Below are 18,000 nucleotides of genomic sequence, written 5' to 3'. Positions count from 1 at the left end.
TGCAGTGAAGATTCCTCTGACTGCCACGCCACACCTGCTGGAAGGGGATCTCCTGCACACACAGGCAGAGACACACACACACACACACACACAGGCAGAGACACACACACACACACACACAGACACAGGCAGAGACACACACACACACACACACAGACACACACACACACAGACACACACACACAGACACACACACAGACACACACACAGACACACACACACACACACACACACACAGACACACAGACACAAGGTTAGATGATCCATTCACACACATAGAAATTCGATTTTGTTCAATTAATCAATCAATCAGTTTAAATAAATATATATGCGTGGTTAGTGAAAAGAGAGTTTGTATCACAGTACGTGTGTTTGTGTGGCTGTGTGTGTGTGTTCCGTACCTGATACTTGGCTAGCAGCTTGCTCTTCCACAGTGTGTGAGGGACGTCATGGATAGACAGGCGCAGGTTGTGGCTGCTGTCTTTGAAGTGCAGCGTCTTTGGTTCGTCCAGCAGCTTCCCTCCTATCTGGGTCTCCATCTGCAGCACCTCCTGGGGGAGGGAGGGAGGCGGGGAGTAGAGAGAGGGGTGGTAAGAGAGGTGGGGTTAAATGTACCTGGGAGATGGTCTCTCCATCCATCCGTATGGATTCAGAGTGATTCTGTTTGGCTCAGTAGGCCAGTGGAAGGACGGCAGCCCATATTGCAGTGCTGTAATGCAGTGCTGTAATGCAGTGCTGTAATGCAGTGCTGTAATGCAGTGCTGTAATGCAGTGCTGTAATGCAGTGCTGTAATGCAGTGCTGTAATGCAGTGCTGTAATGCAGTGCTGTAATGCAGTGCTGTAATGCAGTGCTGTAATGCAGTGCTGTAATGCAGTGCTGTAATGCAGTGCATGAGGGGAGAGGATTGAACCAGCTCCATTACACAAGCCAGAGCGTGGTACAGTCTAGTCCACTGGGATTTGAACCTAAGCTTCTATATCCACTGCTGTGTCTCTCACTAAGACCAAGCCCAAGCCTCACCACAGTACAGTATCGTCTAACACACTCACACACACACACACACACACACACACTAAGGATTCCCTTTGAAACCAAGATATATCTCTATAATTGTATTATTACACTACATATATAGGTAGTATAATATATCCCTCCCTCCCTCCTACCTTCAGAGCGTCCTGTGTATCGTCCAGACAGTACACTCTGATGTGGTAGTCCAGGGTGGTGCTGGACACCGGTCCAAACACAGCCAGCTTGATTCGCTTGGCCGCCGTCTTGGTAACCGACTGGCCAATCAGGCAGTAGGTCCCCAGTGTCTCTGTGAGGATGTGACACGCCTCCTCGTCCATCTGGACGTAGCAGGGCGTGGTGAAGTCTTCCTCCCCCACCACCACCACGTCCTGGACACACACCAGACACCACACACACACACCACACACCACACACACACACCAGACACACAGTCGTAAAGGTCAGTTTAATGGCATTTGTTATGTCTTGTCGTAATCTTTGTCATTAGACTAACCTCAATCCTCTCTCTCTCTTTCTCTCCCTCTCCCTCTCCCTCTCTCTCTATAGTGTACATAGTGAAACGTTGTGTTCCAGAGTGATAAGAATGAAAGAAGAGTCCAGGGACATTCACACTGACGTCTGTAGACAGCCTTACCACACACACACACACCACGCACACACACACCACGCACACACACACCACACACACACCACGCACACACACACCACACACACACACACCACACACACACACACACCACACACACACACACTACACACACACACCACACACACACACCACACACACACACACCACACACACACACACACCACACACCACGCACACACACACACACCACGCACACACACACACACCACACACACACACCACACACACACACACAGTACAAACAGACACAGTCCTCAGTGGTAGTCTTTACTTGCTGAGAGATGGGGAGGGAGGGAGGGAGGGAGGGAGGGAGGGAGGGAGGGAGGGAGGGAGGGAGGGAGGGAGGGAGGGAGGGAGGGAGGGAGGGAGGGAGGGAGGGAGGGAGGGAGGGAGGGAGGGAGGGAGGGAGGGAGGGAGAGGAGGAAGGAAGGAGAGGATCTGGGAGAGATGGAGGACTGGTATAGATGGATGAAAGGAGGATAATTACACTGTTCAAAGGGTTCAGCCTGTCAGACACACAGCTAAACCCCTTCTACCTCCTCCTTCTCTCCATCTTCACCCTCACATCCCTCAGCCTCCACTGGCTGCCAAAACCCACTTCCTGAACTCCTCAGCCCTCCTATTTGCCCGGTGCGACCATCTCGATCCCCATTGACCGGGACTCTCCCGTGCTCACCTCCCATTGGCTGTGGGTGAGCTGAGCGCGCAGCTGCATCAGCCAGTCAGGGTCAGGGGCGTGGGCGGAGTGGTGCATGGTGAGGATGAGGGGGCGAGTCAGGAGAGCACCTGGGGGCCCACAGCTCACCACCGGACTGAGGACTGTCTGGGTGTCGTCCACCAGGGGCCTGGAGGCACACACACACACACACACACACAGGGGGGTAACTGTCAGGTTTAGGCTGATAGATAACTGGTGGAGAGGGGAGAGAAGGGGAGAAGAGAAGGGGAGTGGAGGAGAAGAGAGGAGGGGAGGGGAGGAGAGAGGAGGAGGAGAGGAGGAGAGGGGAGGAGAGAGGAGGAGAGGAGAAAGGAGGTGGAGGGGAGGAAAGGAGAGGAGGAGAGGGAAGGAAAGGAGGGAAGGAGAGAGGTGGAGGAAAGGAGGGGAAGAGAGGAGGAGGGGAGGAGAGAGGTGGAGGAGAGGAGGGGAAGAGAGGAGGAGGAGAGTGTGTCTCACCTCATGCTGTCCTTCCTGTGCAGCGTCACATACAGCTCGTAGACACGCCCCTGAGGCACCGCCCCCGCTGGCACCAACAAACTCACCCCTGGGGGGAGGAGGAGGGGGGGGGAGGGGGAGAGCGTCAGTGCATAGAAAGTATACAAGAAGTATTGATGAACTTCTACGTCCTTATATTGAGAGAGAGTGTGTGTAGGAAACCATCTACTCCCCCCCACCCCCATGGCAGAGCAGTCCTTGTCTTCACAATACAATTGAACAGGGTGGGGGGGGTGTAGGAGGAGAGGGAGGGAGGGAGGGAGGGAGGGAGGGAGGGAGGGAGGGAGGGAGGGAGGGAGGGAGGGAGGGAGGGAGGGAGGGAGGGAGGGAGGGAGGGAGGGAGGGAGGGAGGGAGGGAGGGAGGGAGGGAGGGAGGGAGGGAGGGAGGGAGGGAGGGAGGGAGGGAGGAGAAGCCAGGAGAAGCCAGGGAAGAGAGGAGGGAGAGAGAAGTACAGAGAGAGTGATGCTTGCCGCTAGCCTAACCCCAAGCCCTGGGGATTTAGAGGGATAGAAGGAGATTTAGCTCCTCTGAGCTCGGAGAGGTGAGGAGGTGGGGGGATGCAGAGGTGAGGAGGACAGCAGGAGGAAGTATGGAGACGAACAGAGGAGATCATTAGTGGAGAGAAGACACCTGGATAACAGAGGGGGATATACTGATGTGAAAAGAGGAGTGGAGAGAGAGGGGGAGAGGAAAGGGAGGAGAGGAGAGAGAGGAGGAGAGGAGAGAGGGAGAGAGAGGAGAGAGAGGGGGAGAGGAAAGGGAGGAGAGGAGAGAGAGAGAGGAGAGATAGAGAGGAGAGAGAGGGGGAGAGGAAAGGGAGGAGAGGAGAGAGAGGGGGAGAGGAAAGGGAGGAGAGGAGAGAGAGAGAGAGGAGAGAGAGGGGGAGAGGAAAGGGAGGAGAGGAGAGAGAGAGAGGAGAGAGAGAGAGGAGAGAGAGGGGGAGAGGAAAGGGAGGAGAGGAGAGAGAGAGAGGAGAGAGAGGGGGAGAGGAAAGGGAGGAGAGGAGAGAGAGAGAGGAGAGAGAGGGGGAGAGGAAAGGGAGGAGAGGAGAGAGAGGGGGAGAGGAAAGGGAGGAGAGGAGAGAGAGAGAGAGAGAGAGGAAAGGGAGGAGAGGAGAGAGAGGGGGAGAGAGAGAGAGAGGAGAGGAGAGAGGGAGGGAGGACAGGAGAGAGAGAGAGACAGAGAGAGAGAGGAGAGGAGAGGAGAGGAGAGAGAGGGGGAGAGGAAAGGGAGGAGAGGAGAGAGAGAGAGGAGAGTAGAGTGGGAGGAGAGGAGAGGAGAGAGGGAGGGAGGAGAGGAAGAGAGGGAGGAGAGTGGGAGGAGAGGAGAGAGGGAGGGAGGGATGAGAGGGAGAGAGGGAGAGGAGAGAGAGAGGGAGGAGAGACAGAGAGACGGATGAGTGTCTCACCAGAGTTTGGGATGATGAGGTGTCCCCCCAGGGTGTTGAAGGAGCCATGGGCGGTGCAGCTGGGGTCCCGGGTGCGAGCCAGGGTCTGCTCCCTCTGGCTGGGCTCGCTGTCCTGCAGGGACTGGCTCTGTTTGGGGGACAACTTGGAGCTGAAGTCCCCCCCCAGGTCATCCTGGGGGGTCACCAGGCCTGACGAATTATACACCTGGGGGAGGGGGAGAGGGGGAAGGGGGTCAATATACTTGGCTCTCCTCTCTTCTCTCCCCTTCCCTTCCTCCTCCCCATCCTTCCTCCTCTCCTGCCCCCACTCTCCCCCTACCTTGATCTTCAGGTTGGGGAGGGGGTCCAGGAGGGGGGAGGTTGTCATGGGGATCTTGTCGGAGACATCGTGGAGGGCGTAGACTGGGCCGCGGTACATGGCCGCCGCGTTGGTGAGGTCAGGGGGCGCGGCCAGGAGGTCAGCTGCACAAGGAGTCAGAGGTCACGAGGGTCTGAGGTCAGGATTCCTTTAGCTGACACAGTTATCCAGAGCAGAGGATTTGAACTTGCAACATTTTGATCTGTAGTTACGTGAGCTATACCCCTGAGCAGAGATGGCAAAAGTACACACATCCTTCACTGGAAGTAGAGATGCTTTAATAAGACTCTGGTAAAGTGGACTGACTACACCTTTTCACTTAAGTTAAAGTAAGGATGTGTGGGCTCTGACATGTACTGAAGTCAAAAGTAGCCATTACTACTAGCTGACTATTAATACTCCCACGTTACACACACACACACACACACCAGTCAGATGAAGGTTAGAGACAGAGGTCAAGCTGCTGTCACCTGTTATAGTGACTGGTGTGCCATGGAGTCAACCTGGAGAGGAGCACTTCACACACACGCAGGTACGCATGCTACACACACAAACTATCTCTTTCTCTCTCCCTCTACATTAATTCCCCTCCCTCATTCCCTCCCTCCCTCCCTCCCTCCCTCCCTCCCTCCCTCCCTCCCTCCCTCCCTCCCTCCCTCCCTCCCTCCCTCCCTCCCTCCCTCCCTCCCTCCCTCCCTCCCTCCCTCCCTCCCTATTCTCTAGTCAGAATGATTTTTTCTACAATCTCCCCTCCTGCTGAAATGTAATTAACAACCAGAAGAGAACAGACACAAGCAGATGGAGAGAGAGAATCAGAAACATAATTGCTCAGTGTTGATGAGATATGTGTGTGTGTGTGCGCGCGAGATGAAGCAGTCTGCACAGGGGGGCTTTAATCACCTGCCCCTCCCCCCAATACACACCTGATAACACTCCCCCCCCCCACACACACACACACACACTCCCCCCCCCCCACACACACACACACTCCCCCCCCACACACACACACACACACTCCCCACCACACACACACACCTGAGCGAGCTGTCTTGATGTTGACAGCCTGGAACCCTCCGTTGAGGGCGGAGCCGTTGGTGATGTCAGAGCGGAAGTCTCGGTGCGTCTTCCTGTAGACGAGGAGCGCCACGATGACAGAGATCACCAGACACATGATCACTGCGATCACCACGCCCACGTAGAGAGCCAGGTCGTCTGAGCTGGGCGCCGCTGGGGGAGGGAGAGGGGGGTCAGAGAGAGAGAGAGGGGGAGAGAGAGAGGGGGTCAGAGAGAGAGAGAGAGGGTCAGAGAGAGAGAGGGGGTCAGAGAGAGAGAGAGAGAGAGGGGGTCAGAGAGAGAGAGAGAGAGAGGGTCAGAGAGAGAGGGGGGGTCAGAGAGAGAGAGGGGGTCAGAGAGAGAGGGGGGGTCAGAGAGAGAGAGGGGGTCAGAGAGAGAGAGGGGGTCAGAGAGAGAGAGAGAGAGAGAGAGAGAGAGGGTCAGAGAGAGAGGGGGGGTCAGAGAGAGAGAGAGGGGGAGAGAGAGAGAGGGGGTCAGAGAGAGAGAGAGAGAGAGAGAGGGTCAGAGAGAGAGAGAGGGTCAGAGAGAGAGAGGGGGTCAGAGAGAGATGGGGTCAGAGAGAGAGGGGGGGTCAGAGAGAGAGAGAGGGTCAGAGAGAGAGGGGGTCAGAGAGAGAGATGGGGTCAGAGAGAGAGAGGGGGTCAGAGAGAGAGATGGGGTCAGAGAGAGAGGGGGGGTCAGAGAGAGAGAGGGTCAGAGAGAGAGGGGGGGCCAGAGAGAAAGAGGGAGAGAGGGGGGTCAGAGAGAAGGGGAGAGGTAGATAAATATGACTATAGACATTACTGAAGGTGTTCAGAGTGACTGCAGATCTGCTGATCAACACACAAAATGATCTAAAGAAAACTCCAGAGAAGACGAGAGAGGCTTGGATGCAATCAGCAGGAAGAGAGGGGGAAAGGAGAGGAGGAGGGAGAGGAGGAGGGGGAGGAGATGAGGAGGGGAGAGGAGGAGGGGAGAGGAGATGCGTGAGAGCTGATCATGTTACTTCCTGTGCCAGCGAGGATGTTAATTATTTCATGAGACCTCTGACATCTTTCTGCCATTTGGCTGCAAGTTTCATGGCAGAACAGATGAACAATGGAGAAAGTTAAATATTTAATTCTCGTTGCTCTATCTTGCACTTTTAATTGAAAAGATGACTAGAGGGTTTGTGTTGTGTGTAGGTGTGTGTGAACGCGTGTGTAAGTTTGAAGATTCTTTACTTTTGGAAGAAGACACCAGGGGGCAATAAACACCATCTCTTATGACCCTCAGCCAGCATGTTGACCCAGCGATCAAACGTGACCCTCAACACCTGTCAGGACCAGAACGGAACGGAACCAGGACCAGACCAGAACCAGGACCAGACCAGAACCAGAACCAGGACCAGAACAGAACCAGGACCAGGACCAGGACCAGGACCAGGACCAGAACCAGGACCAGGACCAGGACCGAACCAGGACCAGGACCAGAACCAGGACCAGGACCAGAACTAGGACCAGGACCAGACCAGAACCAGGACCAGAACTAGGACCAGACCAGAACCAGGACCAGAACAGAACCAGGACCAGGACCAGGACCAGGACCAGGACCAGGACCTGGACCAGGACCAGAACCAGGACCAGACCAGAACCAGGACCAGAACAGAACCAGGACCAGACCAGAACCAGGACCAGACCAGAACCAGGACCGTGCTAGTGTTAAGTGTTCATGTTCTGCTGCTCTGAACAGAGACATCTATCACAAGCCACTAGCTTCTTGTTCCTCCTGAAACACAGATACCATCCAGGGAACAGATGGAGAGAAAAGAGAGAGAGAGGGGGAGAATGACAGAGAGGGGGAGAGACACCGAGAGGGGGAGAGACACCGAGAGGGAGAGAGACACCGAGAGGGAGAGAGACACCGAGAGGGGGAGAGACACCGAGAGGGAGAGAGACACCGAGAGGGAGAGAGATACCGAGAGGGGGAGAGATACAGAGAGGGAGAGAGATACCGAGAGGGGGAGAGATACAGAGAGGGGGAGAGGGGAGAAAGACAGAGAACCTGATTGATCTTATCGACCGCCTGTGTCCTAATTAAGGGAGGATGAGGACAACAAGGTTTGATTACCTAACCGAGAGGAGCTGCACCAGGAGGAGGGAGAAGAGGAAAGGAGAGAGGAGAGGGAAGATCTAAGGCTGACTGGACACATTAGAACAAACACAAAATAAAACAATGTAAGACTCACATGTAAATCCCACACCAGGCCTGTCTTTAGACTCAGTAGACATCTGAAACAATGAACCTTGAGAGGCAGGGTAGAGAGGGAGGGAGGGAGGGAGGGAGGGAGGGAGGGAGGGAGGGAGGGAGGGAGGGAGGGAGGGAGGGAGGGAGGGAGGGAGGGAGGGAGGGAGGGAGGGAGGGAGGGAGGGAGGGAGGGAGGGAGGGAGGGAGGGAGGGGTCAAAGAGGAAACAGAAGATGGGAGAGAAAAAGGGATGGAATTAAACTCAAATGAAGATGGAACCAACCAGAACTAATGATAACAACATGGATCAGATGACAGTGACACAGGTCCAAACACCCAATAGATGACACACATCGTACATAGCAAACACCCAATAGATGACACACATCGTACATAGCAAACACCCAATAGATGACACACATCGTACATAGCAAACACCCAATAGATGACACACATCGTACATAGCAAACACCCAATAGATGACACACATCATACATAGCAAACACCCAATAGATGACACACATCATACATAGCAAACACCCAATAGATGACACACATCGTACATAGCAAACACCCAAGAAAAACAAATAGAGGAAAGTACAAACAAGAGAGAAAGAAAGGTAAAGTGAAAAACTACTTGAAAGAGATTGAAGGAAAGAATCAGAGAGGGAAGGGAAACAGAAGGGATTCTGGGATGGAAGCGAGTGTTCCGGTGCGTGTCTAGATAAGACACTTGTTCGCTGAGACAGCACATCTGAGTAAAGTTTTCAATGTACCCATCTACCCAGGTGTGATTAGAGGCCCAAAGCTAGGTCCTCGGGGTGCCTCCCACGCTATCTATCCATCCTCTCCTTCAATTTCTACACAGAACAAAACATCAGGCGTCAAAATGGGAAAACCACTACAATAACAGCTGACCACTCATATGTGTTCATGTGCCGGGCGTGACTTCATTAAACGCAGCTCCCAAAACACAAGACCTATTTGTGAGAAACCTTTCCGGAACATCAGAAGTTTGGGATGGGGGCAGGGGGACCGATCTAGGAACGTTTCCTGACTCTGCAGGTCTCCATCTCCCAGAACAAGAGTGGGAGGGAGGGAGGGAGGGAGGGAGGGAGGGAGGGAGGGAGGGAGGGAGGGAGGGAGGGAGGGAGGGAGGGAGGGAGGGAGGGAGGGAGGGAGGGAGGGAGGGAGGGAGGGAGGGAGGGAGGGAGGGAGGGAGGGAGGGAGGGAGGGAGGGAGGGAGGGAGGGAGGGAGGGAGGGAGGGAGGGAGGGAGGGAGGGAGGTGGATATTTTCTCCAGCCTGTTGTTCCTCAGGAAAAAAACGTTTTCTGTGATAGTACTCTTCATCTGTCCTTCCAGAAAGATCGATGTTTTATGAGAATGCTTTTTAAAAAAAAGCGACACAATATCTCTTCAAATCCAGAACAAAAAAGAGAAAAGAGGGCTCATGCTGGATTTTAGACTATAATGGGAACAATTTTGAGAAAGAGGTTGGAGGGAGGGGATGAAGAGGAATTGTAAGAGGAGGGGGGGGGGGGGAGAGAAGAGAGAGTCCGTAGGTTGTTGTCTGAGAACAGTCAATTACAGACATCAAGCCCTCAACTTCTGTACTACCTTGTTACTATTTCCAACCCCAGACAGAAACAACGTCAATCCTTGCTGGGGTGCCGGACAGCCACCAACAGTGGATGACCAGTCCAGCACGACACACGCGCCAGGCGAGTATTAACCTGCTATTAATCACTCAAACGTATACTGCCTATAACTCCTACAATTTTAACTACTTACTAACCGAGAGTGAGGTCATGCCGGGACAGTTTTGCTGCAGTAGGTGTCCGTTATCACCCGATAATGGACACCTCTGCAGCCATCAGAATTTAGTATTCGAATGTAGTTGTAAAAAAATTAGATCTATTCGTTGATTCAGTTATCTGGACTGGTGATATTGGTCATGTGATCTTATTAATGCAAACGATTGCCAGGTGCATCTCACGGTTGTGAGCTGTATCTATGCAATATAAGATGAGTATGCATACTTATGTAAAATATACAGAATTATAAAACAATTTGTTTTTTTTCGACTTAAATAGCTGTTTCTGATTTGACGAGAGTTCCATGAGTTGAATTATCTGACAACAACCCATTCTGACTTTTCACTCCAAAAAAAAATCACTCCGCGATGAAACATTTGCGTCGATACAAAGAAGTAACCATAACAACGGGGACGAGTCAAAGCCTCCATTTACAATTTTGAAAGACTAGCCACGCCAACTAGCCACACCAGCACGCCCGTGTACTTTGCGGCCAATGGATTTTCGTTTTAAAATTAGAAAACCAAAATCGGGAAACGAGCTGTTCCCTGATTACCATTTAGAAATAGGAAGGAAGAAAAAACGGAAAGCGACCCGTTTTCTGTTTATTTATTTTTCATAATAGTAAACGGAAAACGAAAAAACGACCCGTTATCTGATTTTCTTTGATGTGCTTAAACATTGAAATCGGGAAGTAAAATAGTGTGTGGAAATATTCTTTCTCAATTTTGCATAGATTTGTGTTGTGACCCGGAAGTTGCTCCCACGAGCTTGACAGTCACTCTGGTCCAAATATTCAGGATGTCAGCAGGATTTGTACGACAGCAAATCAGTGACATGTTTTGAATTTTAAAAGTTTAAATTGAATACTTAATATTTAAATTTAAACAACACCGAATTCACATCTGAATATACATAAAAAAAATTAAAAAAAATCTGACCCAAAAATTCAAGACTCGGAAATTCAGGTTGCTTAAAAATGCATTATACTGAAGCCGGTCGCTGACTTTCTTAGAAAAATATTAAAATTTGGTGCTCCCACACTCTCTGGTGTTTCACAGTAGCGTTTACTCTAGGACAGTGTTGTTAAACAAAACACCACAATAACTAGCGTGTAAGGTGGTACAGATATAGAAGCGTCATGGAGTAACGTTGTGTGTGTTGTATTGATGTAATCTACGTGTTTATGTACAAACTGGAAAGTGGGGAAAAATGACAATAAAAACCAACAAGCAGGAGCTTAATGTTGGTGCTTAACTGCTACACATACACACAAAAGCACACTCACACAGGCATACACGCACACAAACACGCACGCACGCACCCTGGGTGGTAAGAAACAGGAACAGATTTCCGCTAGTGCTCACAATAGGCTCCATTTGAGCAGGCTTCAGCAGTCTGCAGTAAGGTAATATCACAACACAAGGGTTATCTTGTTTCTACCAGCAAAACCCTGATTCAGCCATGGGGAGGGGGGACTGGGAGGGACCAGATCACCACTGGTGTATACACAAGTGTGTGTGTGTGTGGGCAAGAAACAACTCCCTTTCTCTATTTCTCTCTCTTTCCACCTCCCTCCCTCCCTCCCTCTCTCCCTCCCTCCCTCCCTCCCTCCCTCCCTCCCTCCCTCCCTCCCTCCCTCCCTCCCTCTCTCTCTCTCTCTCTCTCTCTCTCTCTCTCTCTCTCTCTCTCTCTCCCGTGGTCTCTCTGTCTCTCCCTCTACAGTTAGTTTTCCTCCTCTTGACTCAGTTGCCCAGTCTCTAATTACAGAGCGAAGCCTGTCCAGCCGCAGTGCGCTCCATGCAAGCCAACACACACACAATTGGTTTGTTCTTGAAAACAAAACAAAAAACACAGCCAGACCATTTACATTATTATAGCTTTGGCTCCAATTTCCGAGCGATGTCAGAAGATCGGTTGTTTCGCTGTCTTTGGTTACAAAGGTGAAACATCCACAGGAATCTTGCAGGATCTGGGTCCATTATGCTACTGTGCAGCGCTGTAATCAGTTGCTGTTGTCTGTTTAGTCGGAGGATTCTGCAGTGTAGAGGCTGGGCTGACAGGTGTGGAGGCTGGGTAGGCGGATTCTGCGGTTCCTGGGTGACGGTTTCCTTATTATAATTATATTTAAAGATACACCTTTAGGGACATTACTGCCTTTATTGACAGAGACAGTATTTCTGGAGAGGACAGGCAACGTGGGGAGAGAGAGAGGGAACGGGAGAGGGAGAGACAAAGGGAGATAGAGAGGGAGAGAGAAAGAGAGACAAAAGGAGATAGAGAGGGAGAGAGAGAGGGAAAGGCCCTGGGCCGGAATCTCGCCGGAGACGCCAGCCCAGTTTGCAGGACGTGGGTGTGGATTTCATCACGTGTTCCCTTAGGAAGGATGGAAACATGGTTACCCCCTGCTGAACCTTAGGAGGAGTATTACCCCCTGCTGGACCTTAGGAGGAGTATTCTATAGTAACTAACTCTGCACATTTTCACTCCAGTGTGCATAAGTCACTCTGTAACACAACCACTCCATTTCATTCGACCACCAGGTGCATGTTAGGTATTTACTACCAAATAATTCCAGGCCTGCTACTAATAAACATCTGGTCAACCCTGTTTATCGTGTTAAGTCCCAGCAACGAGGGCGACACAGAGCTGTCTGGACACAGAGACTGGTGACCAGAACATCGTGTTTCTGTGGTACAAACACATGAGAGTCTAATACATAGACTCCACAAGCCCCAAACCAACTGATACACATAGAATCCCTCTGACAACCTCATACCTCATCTGAGGAGGACGTCGGTGTGTGCATGGTGTGTGTGTGTGCTAGAGCGCGGAAGTGTGTTGTCTGTTGGTTATTGTGTGTGTGTCATGTGTGCTTCTCTGTGTGTGTGTGCTCTCCAGCCAGTGAGGAGGGGAAGAAAAGAGGGAGGAAGGATGGAGGAGGAGGAGAGAAGGACAGAGGGATAGAAGAGGAGGCAGGGAACTCACTCTGCATGCAGAGCGCGTCGGTGCAGTTCTGCGACTGAAGCACCGCCCCCTCACAGTCCAGCCCTCCATTCCTGGGGGCGGGGCTACACTCCCTCCTCCTCCAATGGGTGCACTCTGTCCCACAGGTAGACCACTTGCTCCACTCAGTCCACACGCCATCCACTGGAGACACACACACAAAGTACAGTAGAGCATAGTAGAGTAGAGTAGAGCATAGTAGAGTAGAGTAGAGTACAGTAGAGTATAGTAGAGTACATTATAGTAGAGTATAGTAGAGTACATTATAGTAGAGTATAGTAAAGTCCTCACCAGTGCAAAGAGAGGAGCAGGCTAGTTCAGTATACTAGAGTATAGTAGAGTACAGTATAGTATAGTACAGTATAGTAGAGTCCTCACCAGTGCAGAGGGAGGAGCAGGCTAGTTTAGTATAGTAAAGTACAGTAGAGTATAGTACAGTAGATTCCTCACCAGTGCAGAGGGAGGAGCAGGCTAGTTTAGTATAGTAGAGTATAGTAGAGTACAGTAGAGTCCTCACCAGTGCAGAGGGAGGAGCAGGCTAGTTTAGTATAGTAGAGTACAGTAGAGTACAGTAGAGTATAGTAGAGTATAGTAGAGTACAGTAGAGTCCTCACCAGTGCAGAGGGAGGAGCAGGCTAGTTTCTGGACGTTCTGTCCGTCGCAGGGCGCGCCCCCGTTCAGAGGGGCGGGGTTAGTGCAGCTGCGCGTGCGCTTCTGGAAGCCACGCCCACAACGACTGTTGCACGGCGACCACTCCGTCCATGTCGACCAGCCTCCGTTCACTATGGCAACAGGAAAGCGGGGGGGAGTTAAAGGATGGCGCGTGGGTGTTTTCATTGTCTGACAGCTTGTGATGTCATACTGTAGCAGGAAGTGAATGACGTCATAGAGAAGGGTGGCTTCCCAAAGTTTCTATTGGCTGTGACACGTGTCATGGCAGTCCATTCTTCCTTCTGTGCGTGTGCGTCAGTGTGCGTGTGTGTTGGTGTGTGTTTGTGTTGGTGTATCTGTGTCGGTGTGATAGTGTGTGTGTGTGTGTGTTGGTGTGTGTGCCCCAGCAGTCCTCTACTGTTACAAGTACATGTGCGTTGTCCATTATCCTACCCTCAGAGGGAGCTATAATACAAACTTCTGTTTCCTCTAGTTAAACCTGTTTACAGGCTTACACACTCACTTAAGGGACCAGACACACACACACACACACACACTGCAGCATACTACACACACACACACACACACCGGACAGAACGTGCTGTAGAGCTGGTACAGAGCTTAACCCAGACCTCTGCAAGTCAGATCTGTAGTTTTGGAACCTGTCTGGAACTACAACCCCTCTGATATACTGTCTGGTTCTGAATGACCCTTTATAGACCTCAATCTGAGAGAGAGAGAGAGAGAGAGAGAGAGAGAGAGAGAGAGAGAGAGAGAGAGAGAGAGAGTGTGTGTGTTTGTCCAGATGTGTCTCGCTCTCCACCTCCCTTTCTCCTCTCACACTGCCCACATCCATTTCTCCACCTCCCTCTCTCCTCTCAATCCCTCTCTCCCTCCCTGTGGCTTTCTCTCTTTCCTCCCTCCCGTCTCCCCCCCCCCCCCACCCCCCAGAGACAGCCTGAGTCTCCATGTGTCTCAGTAGAGACTATTTAGGTCATTTCCTTTCTGAGTGGCTTCTCTGGGAGCTTAGTCACACTCCAGCGAGCAGCAGCCCCAATCAGAACACACCACTCACTACAAAGACCTCTCCTCTCTCTTTTCTCCTCTTCTTCCTCTCCCTCTCTCTCTCCTCTCTCTCTCTCCTCTCCCTCTCCCTCTCTCTCTCTCCTCTCTCTCTCTCCTCTCCCTCTCCCTCTCTCTCTCCTCTCTCTCTCTCCTCTCCCTCTCCCTCTCTCTCTCCTCTCTCTCTCTCCTCTCCCTCTACCTCTCTCTCTCTCTCTCTTTCTCTCTCTCTCTCTGTCTCCTGTCCTCTCTCCTCCTCTCCTCTCTCCTGTCCTGTCCTGTCCTACTCCTCTCCTCTCTTCTCTTCTCCTTTCCTCTCCTCTCCTCTACTCTCAGACAGACGGCTAGTCTATGAGAATGTTCAGCTGTCAGGGAATCCTTTGTTCTGGAACCTTGGACAAGCTTCAGTTAAGACATTTATAACATACACACACACACACACACCCTCCCTCACACACACACACACACACACAAACACACACACTCTCTCTCCCTCACACACACACACACACAGCCTAATGAGTGTGTGGAGCCAGGATAGGCTGGGTTTTAATTGGCTGGGGTCAGGGGTCAGGAGGGAACATTAGGCCTATCACAGAGAGCATGCTGGCCTGGTGAGATGCCTCATTACCCCGCACAGATGGGGCCCTCTGATTGGCTGAAGAGGGTGTTGGGGACACCTCATTGTTGTGCACATCGCTCTGTTCTGGATGAACGGTTATCTGATATATGATCCGCTTGTCTGGTTATGTATATTCCCATCACGGTTGTCTGGTTGTGTGTGTATGTGTGTGTGCGTGCGCGTATGTTGTAAAGAGAGAGTGATGCGTATAAACACATTCTGCAAATAATTCACCATGAAAGGTGGATGAGGAAGAGAGTATTTGTGGTTTGGATCAATAGCATAATTAAAAGAGGGCTTTTAAGTAATCCCAAGCAGGATGATAATAATTAGGAACATCATTTGAGTTACTAATTCCTGATTGGACCCAGATTGGTCTCAACAGGCCAATCAGCCTCACCGTAGACGATGACGGTTGCCGTGGTGCTGCGTCGCTTGGCCACGATGTTCTTAGCGACGCAGGTGTAGTTTGCTGTGTCAGACAGGCGGGCCTGTTTGATGATGAGGTCGTGGTCAATGGTGATGTAGAAGTTTCTGTCGTCTGCAGGGTCGATGACCTCCTCGTTTTTCAACCACTCCACCTGGGGAGGAGAGAGGAGAGGAGAGGAGGAGAGGGGAGGAGAGGAGGAGAGGGGAGGAGGAGAGGGGACGAGAGGAGGAGAGAGGAGAGGAGAGGAGATGAGGAGAGGAGAAGGGGAAGAGGAAGAGGAGAGGGGAGGAGAGGAGGAGAGGGGACGAGAGGGAACGAGAGGAGGAGAGAGGAGAGTAGGAGAGGAGGGGAGGGGGGAGGAGGGGAGGAGGAGAGGAGAGGGGAGGGGAGGAGAGGAGGGGAAAGGAGTGGAGGGGAGGAGAGGAGAAAAGGGGAGGAGAGGAGATAGGGGAGAGGAGGAGAGGATAGGAGAGGGAGAGGAGTCAAGGTGAATAACAGCAAGCAATTCAAGCTTCGACTGCACAACAACGTGATGTGACACGCTCACATGCTATCTGTCAAACAAAACCTTCATGTAACATGTTCCCATCACGAGCCATGAGATCCTGAACCCAGACTGGGCTTCTGAGGAACCCTGTTTCAGCCAGACAACAGACCAGCCATGCTCCTGTACCAGACTCATCACATTTCCTTAGTGTCCTGTTTACATCCCAGCCCTCGTAAATCCCCCCCTCCAGAGAGGTTTACGGCCACCACGTAAACGTCTGAATTGTCACGTAAATGTTGGTGGCGCTGGGGATAACTCCCAGAGCGGGTGAGACAGAGGGGTGTTCTGGGTCGACCGCGTCCGTTCTGTGGTTCTGCCAGGAACGCTTCCTGCGTTCTTGTGGAACCTCGTTGGGTTGGTTCCACACTGGGCTGTGGAACACACACACACAGGCTTTCACATACACACACATACAGTGCTGCTCGCAAGTGAGCACATACACACACACACACACACACACACACACACAGATTTGTACAACTAGAAGCCTACCTCACTTTGATGCTCAGAGATGGCATTAATCAAACACACACACACACTCCTAGACAGGCAAATATACACACACAGACATGCTAGTCAGGCTGTACTATTATGATAAAGAAAAGTCAGTTTTTCAGAGGGATTTGGCTCCCTACTTACCTACCTACCACACACACTCACACACTCACACACACAGGCTAACAGTGATCCAGTTGTGTGACTCTAAACCTGGTTTGACCCAGAAACAGCAGGACAGTGGAGGTGGCTTAACACTGACTTTACTGGTGGAGCAGGAGAGGAGAGAGGAAGAGAGGAGAGGAGGAGAGAGGAGAGGAGGAGAGAGGAGAGAGGAGAGGAGGAGAGGGAGAGGAGGAGAGGGAGAGGAGGAGAGGGAGAGGAGGAGAGAGGAGAGAGGAAGAGAGGAGAGAGGAAGAGAGGAGAGAGGAAGAGAGGAGAGAGGAAGAGAGGAGAGAGGAAGAGAGGAGAGGAGGAGAGAGGAGAGGAGGAGAGGGAGAGGGAGAGGAGGAGAGAGGAGGAGGAGAGGGAGAGGGAGAGGAGGAGAGAGGAGAGTGGAGAAGAGAGGAGGGGAGAGATGTCTGCTTGTGAGAGTAAGATCGAATGGAAAAAGAAAAGAAAGAAAAAAAGGGAGGGGAAGGAGAGTAGCCAGTCAGCTGTGTTTCTCATCCTATCATCCTCTCAGCTTCATCCTCTCAGCCTCCTCCTCCAGCCTCCTCCTCCAGCCTCCTCCTCCAGCCTCCTCCTCCCAGCCTCCTCCTCCCAGCCTCCTCCTCCAGCCTCCTCCTCCAGCCTCCTCCTCCCAGCCTCCTCCTCCAGCCTCCTCCTCCAGCCTCCTCCTCCAGCCTCCTCCTCCCAGCCTCCTCCTCCCAGCCTCCTCCTCCAGCCTCCTCCTCTCAGCCTCATCCTCTCAGCTTCCTCCTCCAGCCTCATCCTCCAACCTCCTCCTCCCAGCCTCCTCCTCTCAGCCTCCTCCTCCAGCCTCCTCCTCCCAGCCTCCTCCTCCAGCCTCCTCCTCCCAGCCTCCTCCTCCAGCCTCCTCCTCCCAGCCTCCTCCTCCCAGCCTCCTCCCACACACACCCTCCCGCACACACACAGTAGAAACACACAATGTATCCCTTACGTTATCAACATAGACAGGCCACCTCAGATGACTTCATACACACACCCTGCCAGATGCGTCCATGAGCATTATTGGGTGATTGGCACTGACAGCTTCATTAGCATAATTGGCACATTTGCTCATTAACAAAGAGGGAAACTGCCACATATCCTCTCAGCTAACACACACACACACACAAATGTACACACACACGCTCACACACACACAACCACACAGGCTGGAAGGAGGGAGCGATGAAGGGCGAGAGAGGATGATGGATGAAGAACAGCACAAACACACAGTAGGTGAGAGTTAAAACAAGGAGGTGA

The 18,000-nt window shown here is 52.0% G+C and overlaps 1 protein-coding gene across 1 annotated transcript in view; it reads right to left on the bottom strand.

The window, feature by feature from the left end:
* The window catches only part of unc5ca (unc-5 netrin receptor Ca), a 76,939-nt gene that overhangs the window by 4,276 nt on the left and 54,663 nt on the right, over window positions 1–18,000 (bottom strand). Inside the window, exons 5-16 of the mRNA XM_084690086.1 lie at window positions 15,498–15,678; window positions 13,377–13,544; window positions 12,745–12,906; window positions 7,944–8,000; window positions 5,699–5,890; window positions 4,625–4,767; window positions 4,306–4,510; window positions 2,858–2,945; window positions 2,360–2,528; window positions 1,169–1,402; window positions 402–551; window positions 1–52 (exon numbers count right to left, since the gene is read on the bottom strand). The exon at window positions 1–52 is cut by the window's left edge and continues 113 nt beyond it. Coding sequence (XP_084546212.1) covers window positions 1–52; window positions 402–551; window positions 1,169–1,402; window positions 2,360–2,528; window positions 2,858–2,945; window positions 4,306–4,510; window positions 4,625–4,767; window positions 5,699–5,890; window positions 7,944–8,000; window positions 12,745–12,906; window positions 13,377–13,544; window positions 15,498–15,678 — 1,801 coding nt within the window. The remainder of the gene's footprint in view (window positions 53–401; window positions 552–1,168; window positions 1,403–2,359; window positions 2,529–2,857; window positions 2,946–4,305; window positions 4,511–4,624; window positions 4,768–5,698; window positions 5,891–7,943; window positions 8,001–12,744; window positions 12,907–13,376; window positions 13,545–15,497; window positions 15,679–18,000) is intronic.

The sequence above is a fragment of the Hypomesus nipponensis genome, chromosome 24, assembly GCF_054491055.1.
Source record: "Hypomesus nipponensis isolate SF chromosome 24, ASM5449105v1, whole genome shotgun sequence".
NCBI classification, from domain to species: Eukaryota; Metazoa; Chordata; class Actinopteri; order Osmeriformes; family Osmeridae; genus Hypomesus; species Hypomesus nipponensis.
The sequence above is the reverse complement of the archived record's forward strand: the minus strand, read 5'-3'. Positions and strand labels throughout refer to the sequence as shown.